The following is a 14838-nucleotide window of genomic DNA, read 5'->3' as shown; positions in this document are numbered from 1 at the left end:
CAACTTGATCACCTTGTAACCTCCCCAGCGCTTAGAACAGTGCTTTGCACATAGTAAGCGCTTAACAAATGCAATAATAATAATAATAATAATAATAATAATAATAATAATAATGAATCAATGCCCCTGGAGCCGTGGACACCGGCAGCAGAAGTTTCAAAGCAGCGTTGGGGGATTATCCTCCCCCCAGGAGAGCATTGGGCGTTCGTTCAGTCGTGTTTAGTGAGCGTTTACTGGGTGCAGGGCTCTGTACTAAGCGCCTGGGAGAGTAGAGAAGCAGCGTGACTCAGTGGAAAGAGCCTGGGCTTGGGAGTCGGGTCGTGGGTTCGAATCCCGGCTCCACCACTTGTCAGCTGTGTGACCTTGGGCAAGCCACTTAACTTCTCTGGGCCTCAGTTACCTCATCTGTAAAATGGGGATTAAAACTGTGAGCCCCACGTGGGACAATGTCATCACCCTGTATCCCTCAGCGCTTAGAACAGTGCTTTGCACATAGTAAGCGCTTAACAAATACCATTATTATTATTATTATTATTAAAATACAACAATAAGCAGACACATTCACTGCCCACAGTGACTCCTGCCCATCTTGCCGGGGAGAGAGGTGGCCGAGTCAGGGTCGGAGGCCCGAGGGGACCGCACCTTGGGGTCAGTCCCGTTGCATTTGAGCGCTCGCCGTGCGCAGAGCGCTGTACTAAGCGCTTGGGAGAGAGCAACAGAACAAACTCACTGCCCTCAACAGTAGCAGGACTGTCTTTTAGACTGTGAGCCCGCTGTTGGGTCGGGACCGTCTCTATATGTTGCCAACTTGTACTTCCCAAGCGCTTAGTACAGTGCTCTGCACACTGTAAGCGCTCAATAAATACGATTGATTGATTGATTGACTGTCGGGAGTGAGGGTGTCGGGTGGTGTGGAATGCATAAACGCTCATCGAAGGGCCTTGTTTGCCACAGGGGAAGTCGGAAATGTTGGGGAACTATTCTAAGGTGATAAAGTGGGGCAGGAGGGGAGAGAGTGACTTCACGTACTTTTTTTTTTTTTAATGATTTAAGCACTTACTAGGTACCAGGCACTGTATTAAGCGTTGGGGTCGATACAAGCTAGTCGGAGTGGACCCAGTCCATGTCCTACATGGGGCTCACAGTTCTAATCCCCATTTTACAAATGGGGTAGCTGAGGCACAGAGAAGTGAAGTGACTTGCCCCAGGTCAAACAATAATAATAATGATGGCATTCATTAAGCGCTTACTACGTGCAAAGCACTGTTCTAAGCGCTGAGGAGGTTACAAGGTGATCAGGTTGTCCCACGGGGGGCTCATCGTCAATCCCCATTTTACAGATGAGGGAACTGAGGCGCAGAGAAGTGACTTGCCCAAAGTCACGCAGCTGACAATTGGCGGAGCCGGAATTTGAACCCATGACCAGTGACTCCAAATAATAATAATAATAATAATGGCATTAATTAAGCGCTTACTATGTGCAAGGCACTGTTCTAAGCACTGGGGAGGTTACAAGGTGATCAGGTTGTCCCACGGGGGGCTCATAGTCAATCCCCGTTTTACAGATGAGGTAACTGAGGCCCAGAAAAGTGAAGTGATTTGCCCAAAGTCACGCAGCTGAAAATTGGTGGAGCCGGGATTTGAACCCATGACCAGTGACTCCAAATAATAATAATAATAATAATAATGGCATTTATTAAGCTCTTACTGTGTGCAAAGCACTGTTCTAAGTGCTGGGGAGGTTGCAAGTTGATCAGGTTATCCCAAGGGGGGCTCACAGTCAATCCCCATTTTACAGATGAAGTAACTGAGGCACAGAGAGTACCTTTTCCACTGAGCCACGCTGCTTCTCAAATAATAATGGCATTTGTTAAGCGCTTACTATGTGCAGAGCACTGTTCTAATAGACAAGTGGGGGGGGGGGGGGGGGGGGGAGGTCCTCTGACTCCCAAGCCCGTGGTCCAGGAGGCCAAGCTACTCATCCCAAAAGTAATAATTTTGGTAATTTTTTTTTTCTAAGTACTTATTAGGTGCCAGGCAGGATACTAAGCACTGAGGCAGATACAAGATCATCAGGTTGGACACGGTCCATGTCCCGCATTTTACAGATCAGGGAACTGAGGTACAGAGAGGTGAAGTGACTTGCTCGAGGTCACACAGCAGACAAGTGGAGGAGCCGGGATTCGAACCCAGGTCCTTCTGATTCCCAGGCCCGTGCTCTACTCACTAGGCCACACTGCTGGTTCAGAGCTTATTGCGTGGCGCGTTCAGGACAGTCAGATTGGACACAGCCCCTGTCAATCAATCAGTGGTATTTATCGAGTGCGTACTGTACTATCTTTTATCCACCTCGGTGCTTAGAAGAGTACCTGGCATATATTCATTCATTCAGTCGTATTTATTGAGCGCTTACTGTGTGCAGAGCACTGTCTTAAGCACTTGGGAAGTACAAATCGGCAACGTATAGAGACGGTCCCTATTCATTCATTCAGTCGTATTTATTGAGCGCTTACTGTGGGCAGAGCACTGTCTTAAGCACTTGGGAAGTACAAATCGGCAACGTATAGAGACGGTCCCTATTCATTCATTCAATCGTATTTATTGAGCGCATACTGTGTGCAGAGCACTGTCTTAAGCGCTTGGGAAGTACAAATCGTATAGAGACGGTCCCTATTCATTCATTCAGTCGTATTTCTTGAGCGCTTACTGTGGGCAGAGCACTGTCTTAAGCACTTGGGAAGTACAAATTGGCAACGTATAGAGACGGTCCCTATTCATTCATTCAATCGTATTTATTGAGCGCATACTGTGTGCAGAGCACTGTCTTAAGCGCTTGGGAAGTACAAATCGTCAACGTATAGAGACGGTCCCTATTCATTCATTCAGTCGTATTTCTTGAGCGCTTACTGTGGGCAGAGCAGTGTACTAAGCACTTGGAAAGTACAAATCGGCAACGTATAGAGACGGTCCCTATTCATTCATTCAATCGTATTTATTGAGCGCATACTGTGTGCAGAGCACTGTCTTAAGCGCTTGGGAAGTACAAATCGTCAACGTATAGAGACGGTCCCTATTCATTCATTCAGTCGTATTTCTTGAGCGCTTACTGTGGGCAGAGCAGTGTACTAAGCACTTGGGAAGTACAAATCGGCAACGTATAGAGACGGTCCCTATTCATTCATTCAATCGTATTTATTGAGCGCATACTGTGTGCAGAGCACTGTCTTAAGCGCTTGGGAAGTACAAATCGGCAACGTATAGAGACGGTCCCTATTCATTCATTCAGTCGTATTTCTTGAGCGCTTACTGTGGGCAGAGCAGTGTACTAAGCACTTGGGAAGTACAAATCGGCAACGTATAGAGACTGTCCCTATTCATTCATTCAATCGTATTTATTGAGCGCATACTGTGTGCAGAGCACTGTCTTAAGCGCTTGGGAAGTACAAATCGTCAACGTATAGAGACGGTCCCTATTCATTCATTCAGTCGTATTTCTTGAGCGCTTACTGTGGGCAGAGCAGTGTACTAAGCACTTGGGAAGTACAAATTGGCAACGTATAGAGACGGTCCCTATTCATTCATTCAGTCGTATTTCTTGAGCGCTTACTGTGTGCAGAGCACTGTCTTAAGCACTTGGGAAGTACAAATCGGCAACATGTAGAGACGGTCCCTATTCATTCATTCTCGTATTTATTGAGCACTTACTGTATGCAGAGCACTGTGCTAAGCGCTCAGAAAGTACGATTCAGCAACAAAGAGAGACAAGCCGTACCCAACAATGGGCTCACAGTTATTGAATCCCCATTTTACAGATGAGGTCACTGAAGCACAGAAAAGTTAAGCGACCTGCCCAAGGTCACACAGCCTGGATTAGAACCCAGTTCTCCGAACTCCAGGCCCTCGTTCTTTGGGAAGCAGCAGGGCCTGGTGGCTTCAACGGGCTCACAGTCTAGAAGGGGGAGGCAGATAACAAAATAAAAAGTAGATAGGTGTCAGAACCGCCAGAATAAATAGCGTTATGGCTATATACGCACCATTAAAAAAATAAGGGTAATAAATATGTACAAATATACACAAGTGCTGTGGGGTGGGGAAGGGGGTACGGCGGGTCGGGGGCGATGGGGAGGGGAGGAGGAGCAGAGGAAAAGAGGGGGCTGAGTGTGGGAAGGCCTCCCGGAGGTGGTGTGTTTTCAGTAGGGCTTTGAAGGGGGGAAGAGAGCTAGCTTGGTGGATGGGCGGAGGGAGGGCATTCCAGTAAGCGCTTAACAAATGCCATAATAATTATTATTGTTAGTACTATTCTGCCCATTCCACAGGGGACTCAGAGTCTGGGGCGGGGAGGATTTAATCTCCATTTTAAAAACGAGGAAACCAAGGCACAGAGGAATTGTCCAGGGTCACACAGCCAGGATTAAAACCCGGGTCTCCTCAGTCTCCCCACCCCCCTTCAAAGCCTTACTGAAGGCCCGTCTCCTCCAAGAAGCCTTCCCAGACTAAGCCCCACTGTCCCTCCTCTCCTAGTCCCTTCTGCATTGCCCTGACTTGCTTCCTTTGTTCTTCCTTTGTTCTTTTAGACTGTGAGCCCACTGGTGGGTAGGGACCATCTCTATATGTTGCCAACTTGTACTTCCCAAGCGCTTAGTACAGTGCTCTGCACACAGAAAGCGCTCAATAAATACGATTGATTGATTCCCCCGCCCCACAGCACTTATTTACATAGCTGTAATTGTATCCATTTATATTGATGTCCATCCCTCTCCCTCCTGCTCACCCCACCACACCCTGCAGCCTAGAGTGTAAACTTGTTGTGGGCGGGGAATGTCACTGATTATCGTTGTATTTTACTCTCCCAAGCTTGTGGTACAGTGCTGTGCACACAGTAATAATAATTAATGCATTTAATAATAAGGGTGGCATTTGTTAAAGCGCTTACTATGTGCAAAGCACTGTTCTAAGCGCCGGGGAGGATACAAGGTGATCAGGTTGTCCCATGTGGGGCTCACATTCTTCATCCCCGTTTTACAGATGAGGTAACTGGGGCACAGAGAAGTGAAGTGACTCGCCCAAAGTCACACAGGTGACAGTTGGCGGAGCCGGGATTTGAACCCATGACCTCTGACTCCCAAGCCCCGGCTCTTTCCACTGAGCCACGCAGCTTCTCAGGAAGCACTCAAACACATTTGAAGGACTGTGAGCCCACTGTTGGGTAGGGACGGTCTCTATATGTTGCCAATTTGTACTTCCCAAGCGCTTAGTACAGTGCTCTGCACACAGTAAGCGCTCAATAAATACGATTGATGATGATGATGATGAAAGTGTTGGGGCAAGTTCCTGCTAGGAGTCGACTACAGCACACGGGGCCACTCTAAACTGTCTCTTGGCTCCCTCCAAACAGACATCCTAACAGTCGCTGGTCCCGGAATAGCCACCCCATTCCCAGTTCCTTGACTCATTGTTGTCCGTGGATAATCAGAGAAAGAGGCAAGGCATCTATCTGGGGGGGGTGTTCGAGGCATCAGATTCCAGAAGTAGAAGAAAGGCAGCTTAAATTCTCCAGGTTGCAGCCCTTGCCGGTTTGCGCGTGCGTGCGTGGGACTCTGTGACCGGAATAGATCGGGAAGAAGGAAGGAGGGGAGTGGAAAATTAAACAGTCCTCGTTTAGTAAACAGCCGTAATCCTCACGTTGCCTCTCGTGACCCCGTGACGTTTGTTGCCCTACAGCACTTGATGTATAATAATAATGATGATGATGGCGTTTATTAAGCGCTTACTCATCATCATCATCATCAGTCGTATTTATTGAGCGCTTACTATGTGCAGAGCACTGTACTAAGTGCTTGGGAAGTACAAATTGGCAACATAATAATAATTAATAATAATGATGATGATGGCGTTTATTAAGCGCTTACTCATCATCATCATCAATCGTATTTATTGAGCGCTTACTATGTGCAAAGCACTGTTCTAAGCGCTGGGGAGGTTACAAGGTGATCAGGTTGTCCCACAGGGGCTCACAGTCCTCATCCCCGTTCTACAGATGAGGGAACTGAGGCCCAGAGACGTGAAGTGACTGGCCCAAAGTCCCACAGCTGACAAGTGGCGGAGCTGGGATTTGAACCCGTAACCTCTGACTCCCAAGCCCGGGCTCTTTCCACTGAGCCACGCTGCCTGTCATATAGAGCACAGGCCTGGGACTCAGAATTCAATTCAGTCGTATTTATTGGGCACTTACTGTGTGCAAGAACACCGTACTAAGCACTTGGGAAGTCCAAGATGGCAACATGTAGAGACGGTCCCTACCCAACAGTGGGCTCACAGTCTAGAAGAAGGTCACGGGTTCTAAACCGGGCTCCACCACTTGTCCGCTCTGTCACCTTGGGCAACCCACTTCACTTTTCTGGGCCACAGTTACCTCATCTGAAAAAACGGATTAAGACTGTGAGCCCCACGCGGGACGGGGACTCTGTCCAACCCAGGGACTCCGTGGGACCCGATTTGCTTGTATTCGCCCCGGGGCTTAGTACAGTGTCTCAATAAATGCCATCGATTGGTGAAGTGGGGAGGAGTGTGGCTTCCTGAGATGGGCTGTAGTCCTTCCTGCCTTTTCTTCCCATCTTCCCCTCCGCCCGGCAGGGCTGGAATCCCATCCCCGCTCCCTCCGCGCCGCGGCCTTCCCTGACAGAGCCCTCTTTTCCCCGGCTCGCTCTCCCTCCCGCATCGCCTTCGCGCCCGGATCTGCACCCTTTGGGTGTTTGATAATCACCCCGCAACGCTTAACGTACATACCTTTAAATTACACATTGTAAGTTATTTCTCTTAACATCCATCTCCCCCTCCAGACCGGAGAAAGCTCGTTGCCATCAGGGAGACGTGGCTGCCAACTCCGTTGCGCTCGGTGTTCCGCACAGAAGCGGTCAGTAAATACCTTGGATGGATTGATTCATTCATTCAGTCGTATTTCTTGAGCGCTTACTGTGTGCAGAGCACTGTACTAAGCGCTTGGGAAGTGCAAGTCGGTAACATATAGAGACGGTCCCTACCCAGCAACGGGCTCACAGTCTAGATTTGCCAAAATAAGCGTAGCGCTAGAGTGAGGGAGCTGGCCGTGAACATCCTTTTGAAGAAGCCAATCAATACCGTTGATCGGTAGTCAAATGAAAGCCTTCCTGCCTCCGGATGCTTCCCCTTCTAGACTGGAAGCCCGTTGTTGGGTAGGGATTGTCTCTCTCTGTTGCCGAATTGTACTTTCCAAGCACTTAGTACAGTGCTGAGCACACAGTAAGCGCTCACTAAATACGATTGAGTGAATGAATGAATGAGTCAGGGCTCAGAAGTCTGAGGGCATAATGCCTTCTCTTTCGGTTGGAGGCTTGTCCCTGGGGCTTCTCCCTTATAATAATAATAATAATGATGGTATTTGTTAAGCGCTTACTATGTGCCAGGCGCCGTACCAACGGCTGGGGTGAACCCAAGCAAATCTGGTTGGACGCAGTCCCCGTCGTAAGTGTGGCTGACAGCCTTAATCCCCATTTTGCAGATGAGGGAACTGAGGCCCGGAGAAGTGAAGTGACTTGTCCAAAGTTGCACTGCAGACAAGCCGGGATTCGAAGCCGTGATCTTCCAGCTCCCAGGCCTGTGCTCTATCCACCGTGGCACGCTCTGTCTCCGTATTAATGTCTGTCTCCCCGTCTAGACTGTAAGCTCCTTATGGGTAGGAAACACGTCTGCTAATTCTGCTGTATTAATAATAGTGATGGTATTTGTTAAACGCTTACTGTGTGCCAAGCACTGTTCTAAGCACTGGGGTAGGTACAGGGTAATCAGATTGTCCCACATGGGGCTCACAGTTTTAAACCCCATTTTACAGATGAGGGAACTGAGGCACAGAGAAGTGAAGTGACTTGCCCAAGTGGCGGAGCCGGGATTAGAACTCACAGCCCCTGCCTCCCAATCCCGTGCTCTTTTTTCTTTTTTTAATGGCATTTATTAAGCGCTTACTATGTGCAAGCCACTGTTCTAAGAGCCGGGGGTATACAAGGTGATCAGGTTGTCCCACAGGGGGCTCACAGTCTTCATATCCATTTTCCAGATGAGGTAACTGAGGCCCAGAGAAGTGAAGTGACTTGCCCAAAGTCACCCAGCTGACAAGTGGCAGAGCGAGGATTCGAACCCATGACCTCTGACTCCAAAGTCCGTGCTCTTTCCACTGAGCCACGCTGCTTCTCCCTGTATTGTACACTCAAGCGCTTAGCACAGTGCTCTGCACATTGTAAGTGCTCGATAAATATTAAATTCCCCCGCTGGATGCTTCCCCCGCTGATGGAGTCAGGGCTCAGAAGCCTGAGGGAATAATGCCTTCTCTTTGGGGGGCCGGGTGGAGAACTGAGCTCCCAATCTAGGCCTTCCTCCTCGCCTCAACCCCAGGCCCTACCGGCTCCCAAAAGGGATAAGCAGGGAGCGTGGGCCAACGGCCTAACGTGGAGGAATTTTCCATAGTCACGAGTTTTAAGGCCGATCCTAGACGGCTTCGGATAGTATCGTAGCGGAGGACGGATCAACCGAGAAGCTGCCCAAATAATAATAATAATGGTGGTCTCTGTCAACCACCTGCTACGTGCCAAGGCACTGGAGTAGATTCAAGAAAATCAATCAATCAATCAATCTATCAGTCGTATTTATTGAGCGCTTACTATGTGCATAGCACTGTACTAAGCACTTGGGAAGTACAAATTGGCAACACATAGAGACAGTCCCTACCCAACAGTGCGCTCACAGTCTAAAAGGTCTAAATCTAAATCAGGTCAGACACAGGCCTGGTCCCACATGGGGCCCCCGGTATAGGGCGAGCGGGGAGAGCAGGTATTTATCCCCATTTTACAGATGAGGAAAATGATGGCACAGAGCAGTTAAGTTGCCCAGAGTTGCAGATCGGGTGTACAGCTCGGGTCCTCCGATCCCCCGGGCCCGCCGGGATGGTGCGTCGTTCGTTGCGCTGGTCTGATTCCACCGGGATTTTCCCTGTCCCCGAAGTCAGGGTCGGGAAATGGCCTGCCGTAGCCCAGGCAACGAGCACAGTGCTCTGCACACAGGAAGCGCTCAATAAATACGATGGATGATGATGATGATGAGACCTAAGGGCCAGAAAAGTGAGCGGCAGGGTGGGTGGGGGAGGGAGGGCTGGCTAAAGGGAAATGGGAAACCCTTGTTTCGGGGGAAGGAGAGGGGAAGGGAGGAAGGATGGAGACTGTGAGCCCACTGTTGGGTAGGGACTGTCTCTATATGTTGCCAACTTGTACTTCCCAAGCGCTTAGTACAGTGCTCTGCACACAGTAAGCGCTCAATAAATACGATTGATTGATTGATTGAGAAAAGGGAAGGAGGAATCCAGAGCCAGGGAGGAGCGCCCTGCAGCAGGACTCAAAATCCAGTTTAACCCCCTCGTACCTTTTCTTTCACTCCCACACTCGACTCATGCCCCAAATATAATAATAATAATGGCATTTATTAAGCGCTTACTGTGTGCAAAGCACGTTCTAAGCGCCGGGGAGGTTACAAGGTGGTAAAGTTGTCCCACAGTGGGCTCACAGTCTTAATCCCCATTTCACAGAGGAGGGAACTGAGGCCCACAGAAGTGAAGTGACTTGCCCAAAGTCACACAGCTGACAGTTGGCGGGGCCGGGATTCGAACCCCTGACCTCTGACTCCAAAGCCCGGGCTCTTTCCACTGAGCCACGCTGCTTCTCTAATATATATACTAAAATACATAAATATACTAGTCATCCTCCCCGTTGAGCTGGATTATTTTTTTTTTATTTTATTTGAAGGAGGGCATTGGATGGTCCATCCCTAACCAGGAATTTAGGCATCCAGTAGGGTGAGCAAGTGCCCCGGGGCCAAGGTCCCGAGCTAATTAAGTCAGATCGGAGCCCACTATAATAATAATAGTAATAATCTCCCCGTTTTGGACTGTGAGCCCACTGTTGGGTAGGGACTGTCTCTATATGTTGCCAATTTGTACTTCCCAAGCTCTTAGTACAGTGTTCTGCACATAGTAAGCGCTCAATAAATATGATTGATGATGATGATAACAATAATAGTACTGGCATTTATTAAGCGCTTACTATGTGCCAAGCACCGTTCTAATCGCTGGGGGAGATACAAGGTGATCAGGTTGTCCCACGGGGGGCTCACAGTCAATCCCCATTTTCCAGATGAGGGAACTGAGGCCCAGAGAAGTGAAATGACTTGCCCAAAAACACACAGCTGACAGTTGGCGGAGCCGGGATTTGAACCCGTGACCACTGACTCCAAAGCCCGGGCTCTTTCCACTGGGCCACGCCGCTTCTCCGTGAGCCTGGTCGGTTAACCGATGTTTCGCTTTCTATTTCAGAATGGCCAGAGTTTCCTGGTGTTGGACGAACAGCGGTTTGCAAAAGAAATCTTGCCCAAGTACTTCAAGCACAACAACATGGCGAGCTTTGTGAGGCAGCTGAACATGTGTAAGTCTAGACCGACCCGCCGGCCGAGCGTCTCGAGCGTCCTGAAATTCATTCAGTGGTATTTATTGAGCGCTTACCGTGTGCGGAGCGCTGTGCCCTAAAATGGGAATCTCCCCTTGGAGAAGTAACGGAGGCATCGTGTAACGGCAGCTAGAGCCTGAGCCTGAGGAGTGAGAAGGTCATGGGTTATAATAATAATAATGATGATGATGGCATTTATTAAGCGCTTACTATGTGCAAAGCACTGTTCTAAGCGCTGGAGAGGTTACGAGGTGATCAGGTTGTCCCGCGGGGGGCTCACAGTCTTAATCCCCATTTTCCAGAGGAGGTAACTGAGGCCCAGAGAAGTGAAGTGACTTACCCAAAGTCACACAGCTGACAATTGGCGGAGCAGGGATCTGAACCCATGACCTCTGACTCCCAAGCCCGTGCTCTTCCCGCTGAGCCGCCGGTTCCCATCCCGGCTCCGCCACCTGTCTGTTGGGTGACCTTGGACAAGCCACCTCACTTCTCAGAGCCCGGGCTTTGGAGTCAGAGGTCGCGGGTTCGAAAGCCGGCTCCGCCACTTGTCAGCTGTGGGACTTCGGGCCAGTCACTCCACTTCTCTGGGCCTCAGTTCCCTCATCTGTCAAATGGGAATGAAGACTGTGAGCCCCACGTGGGACAACTTGATCAGCTTGTGTGTCCCCCGCCAGCGCTTAGAACAGTGCTCCGCACGTAGTAAGCGCTTAACAAATGCCAACATTATTATTATTATTCTCGGGGCCTCAGTTCCCTCGGCTGTAAAATGGGGATCGAGACCGGGGGTGGGACGGGGACTGTGTCCAACCCGATTTGCTCGTATCCACGCCAGCGCTTAACAAATGCCATCCTTCTTCTTCTTATTATTATTATTCCATGGGGGGGTTTCCCGGCGTTCACGGCCCCGGCGTTTGCCTTTCAGACGGCTTCCGCAAGGTGGTCCACGTGGACTCGGGGGTGGTGAAGCAGGAGCGCGATGGCCCGGTGGAATTTCAGCACCCGTATTTCAAGCAGGGCCAGGATGACCTGCTGGAAAACATTAAGAGGAAGGTAAGAGTGGTCCCTCCACCCCCCAGGAGCCCCTCACCCTCCGTCCGGGGCACGGGTGCCATCCCTTCTTCACCGCGGCGGGGGTCGGGGTGGGGAGAGTCGGGGCGAAAGCGCCGCTCCAGCTGAAGACCGTGAGCCCGTTGTTGGGTAGGGACCATCTATATATCGCCAGCTTGTACTTCCCAAGCGCTTAGTACCCAGTAAGCGCTCAGTAAACACGATTGAATGAATGAATGAATCCACTCTGCGGCCACTGCCACCGCTGCTCCAATCAATCACTCATTTATTGAGCACTTACTATGTGCGGTGCGGCTTAGTGGATGATGATGATGACGTTTGTTAAGCGCTTACTATGTGCAAAGCGCTGTTGTAAGCGCTGGGGAGGATACAAGGTGATCACGTTGTCCCACGGGGGCGTGCTCTCAGTCTTCATCCCCCTTTTACAGATGAGTTAACCGAGGCACAGAGAAGGGAGGTGACTTGCCCAAAGTCACCCAGCTGACAAGCGGTGGAGCCGGGATTTGAACCGATGACCTCTGAGTCCCAAGCCCGGGCTCTTCCCACCGAGCCACGCTGCTTCCCCAGGGCACAGACCTGGAAATCAGGAGGATCTGGGTTCTGATCCCGGCTCCGCCACGTGTCGGCTGTGTGACCTCGGGCAAATCACTTCACTTCTCTGGATGTCGGGTACCTTGTCTTTAAAATGGGGAGCAAGACTGTGGGCCCCATGTGGGAGGATGATGATGATGATGGCATTTATTAAGCGCTGTTCTAAGCACTGGGGTAGACACAGGGTAATCAAGTTGGCCCACATGGGGCTCACAGACTTCATCCCCATTTTCCAGATGAGGGAACTGAGGCCCAGTGAAGTGACTTGCCCAAAGTCACCCAGCTGACAAGTGGCGGAGCCGGGATTTGAACCCATGGGACTGTGTCCAACCCGATTAGCCCGTAGAAGCAGCGTGGCTCAGTGGAAAGAGCCCGGGCTTTGGAGTCAGAGGTCGTGGGTTCAAATCCCGGCTCCACCAATTGTCAGCTGGGTGACTTTGGGCAAGTCACTTCACTTCTCTGGGCCTCAGTTACCTCAGCTGTAAAATGGGGGTTAAGACTGAGCCCCATGTGGGACAACCTGATCACTTTGTAACCTCCCCAGCACTTAGAACAGGGCTTTGCACACAGTAAGCGCTTAATAAATGCCATTATTATTATTGTTGTTACCGACCCCAGCGCTTAGAACCGTGCTTGGCATATAGTAAGCGCTTCACAAATGCTATCATCATTATTATCGTAGATATTATTATTATTTGCAGAGCACCGTACTAAGCACTTGAAGTACAATGCAACAGAATTGGCAGAACCTGTTCCCTGCCCATAACGCGCGTGCAGACTAAAGGGGGAGGCAGACATTAATGCGAAGTAATTTACAATATATAATTTTAAAATAATGTAGGTGAGACCGGCAGCACCTTGAGGGCAGGGATCGTGGCTACTTCTTTTTCGTTCTCTCCCGAGGGCTTAGTACTGTGCTGTGCGCACAGTGAGCGCTCAGTAAGTACCACACTGATGGGTCGCTTGCTGTGTTCAGAAGGAGGGTTGCCCCGGCACATGCGTTCTGTGTTTAAAAATCATCATCAATCGTATTTATTGAGCGCTTACTGTGTGCAGAGCACTGTACTAAGCGCTTGGGAACTACAAGTTGGCAACACATAGAGATGGTCCCTACCCAACAGTGGGCTCACAGTCTAAAAGGGGGAGACAGAGAACAAAACCAAACACACTAACAAAATAAAATAAATAGAATAGATATGTACAAGTAAAATAAATAAATAAATAGAGTAATAAATATGTACAAACATATATACATATAGACAGGTGCTGTGGGGAAGGGAAGGAGGTAAGATGGGGGGATGGAGAGGGGGACGAGGGGGAGAGGAAGGAAGGGGCTCAGTCTGGGAAGGCCTCCTGGAGGAGGGGAGCTCTCAGCAGGGTCTTGACAGGCGACTGGGACAGGCGAGGCAGGGGATTGAAAGACAACGTCCCAGAAAGCGGGTTTGGGCACTCCAAGGAAGGGAGGCGTGTAAATCATTGTTGGGTAGGGACCGTCTCTATGTGTTGCTGGCTTGTCCTTCCCAAGCGCTTAGTACAGTGCCCTGCACACAGTAAGCACTCAATCATCAATACAATTGAATGAATGAAAGAAAGGCCCCGACTCTGCCGCTGGCTGTGGGCCAGTGAGCTAATGGAACCGGTCGGTATTGATTGAGCGCTCACATGTCTGCTGTGTGACCTTGGGCAAGTCACTTCACTTCTCTGTGCCTCAGTTCCCTCATCTGTAAAACGGGGACTAAGACTGTGGGCCCCACATGGGACAGCCGCATCTCCTTGCGTTCCCCCCAGCGCTTAGAACAGGGCTTTGCACAGAGTAAGCGCTTAACAAATACCAACACTATTACTATGTGCAGAGCAGTGTACAGTACATCAGAATTAGCAGGCACACCCCCTGCCTGTATCGAGCTTCACAGTCTAGAAGAACAGGCAGGTATCTGAGGGAGGCCTTTTCCCATGGAATTGGGTAATTTTTCCCTTGTTCTGTGGCATTTTAGGCGCGTTCTCCCACCCCGGGACCCCTGACGGAGTCATTCCCCGCAGCCCCCCTCTAGACTGTAAGCTCGTTGTGGGCAGGGAGCCTATCTGCTAACTCCATTGCATTGTACTCTCCCAAGTGCTTAGTACCGAGAAGCAGTGTGGCTCAGTGGAAAGAGCACGGGCTTTGGAGTCAGGGGGTCATGGGTTCGAATTCCGGCTCTGCCGATAGTCAGCTGGGTGAGTTTGGGCAAGTCACTTAATTTCTCTGGGCCTCAGTTCCCTCATCTGGAAAATGGGGATTAAGACTGTGAGCCCCCCGTGGGACAACCTGATCTCCTTGTAACCTCCCCAGTGCTTAGAACAGTGCTTTGCACATAGGCAGTGCTTAATAAACACCAACATTATCATTATTATTATTATGATTCAAATCCCGGCTCCGCCACTTGTCAGCTTTGTGACTTTGGGCAAGTCACTTCACTTCTCTGGGCCTCGGTTACCTCATCTGTAAAATGGGAATTAAGAGGGGGAGCCCCACGTGAGACAACCTGATCACCTTGTGTCTTCCCCAGCGCTTAGAACAGTGCTTGGCACATAGTAAGCGCTTAACAAATGCCATTATTATTATTACAGTGCTCTGCACGCAGTAAGTGTTTGATAAATACAGTCTTTTAGACTGTGAGCC

The 14838-nt window shown here is 49.9% G+C and overlaps 1 protein-coding gene across 1 annotated transcript in view; it reads left to right on the top strand.

Moving 5' to 3' along the window:
* Positions 1–14838, top strand: part of HSF2 (heat shock transcription factor 2) — a 54803-nt gene that overhangs the window by 12522 nt on the left and 27443 nt on the right. Inside the window, exons 2-3 of the mRNA XM_038770133.1 lie at positions 10391–10499; positions 11443–11570. Coding sequence (XP_038626061.1) covers positions 10391–10499; positions 11443–11570 — 237 coding nt within the window. The remainder of the gene's footprint in view (positions 1–10390; positions 10500–11442; positions 11571–14838) is intronic.

This window comes from Tachyglossus aculeatus, chromosome 2 (assembly GCF_015852505.1).
Source record: "Tachyglossus aculeatus isolate mTacAcu1 chromosome 2, mTacAcu1.pri, whole genome shotgun sequence".
Lineage (NCBI taxonomy): Eukaryota > Metazoa > Chordata > Mammalia > Monotremata > Tachyglossidae > Tachyglossus > Tachyglossus aculeatus.
This window is presented reverse-complemented; position numbering and strand designations above follow the sequence as displayed.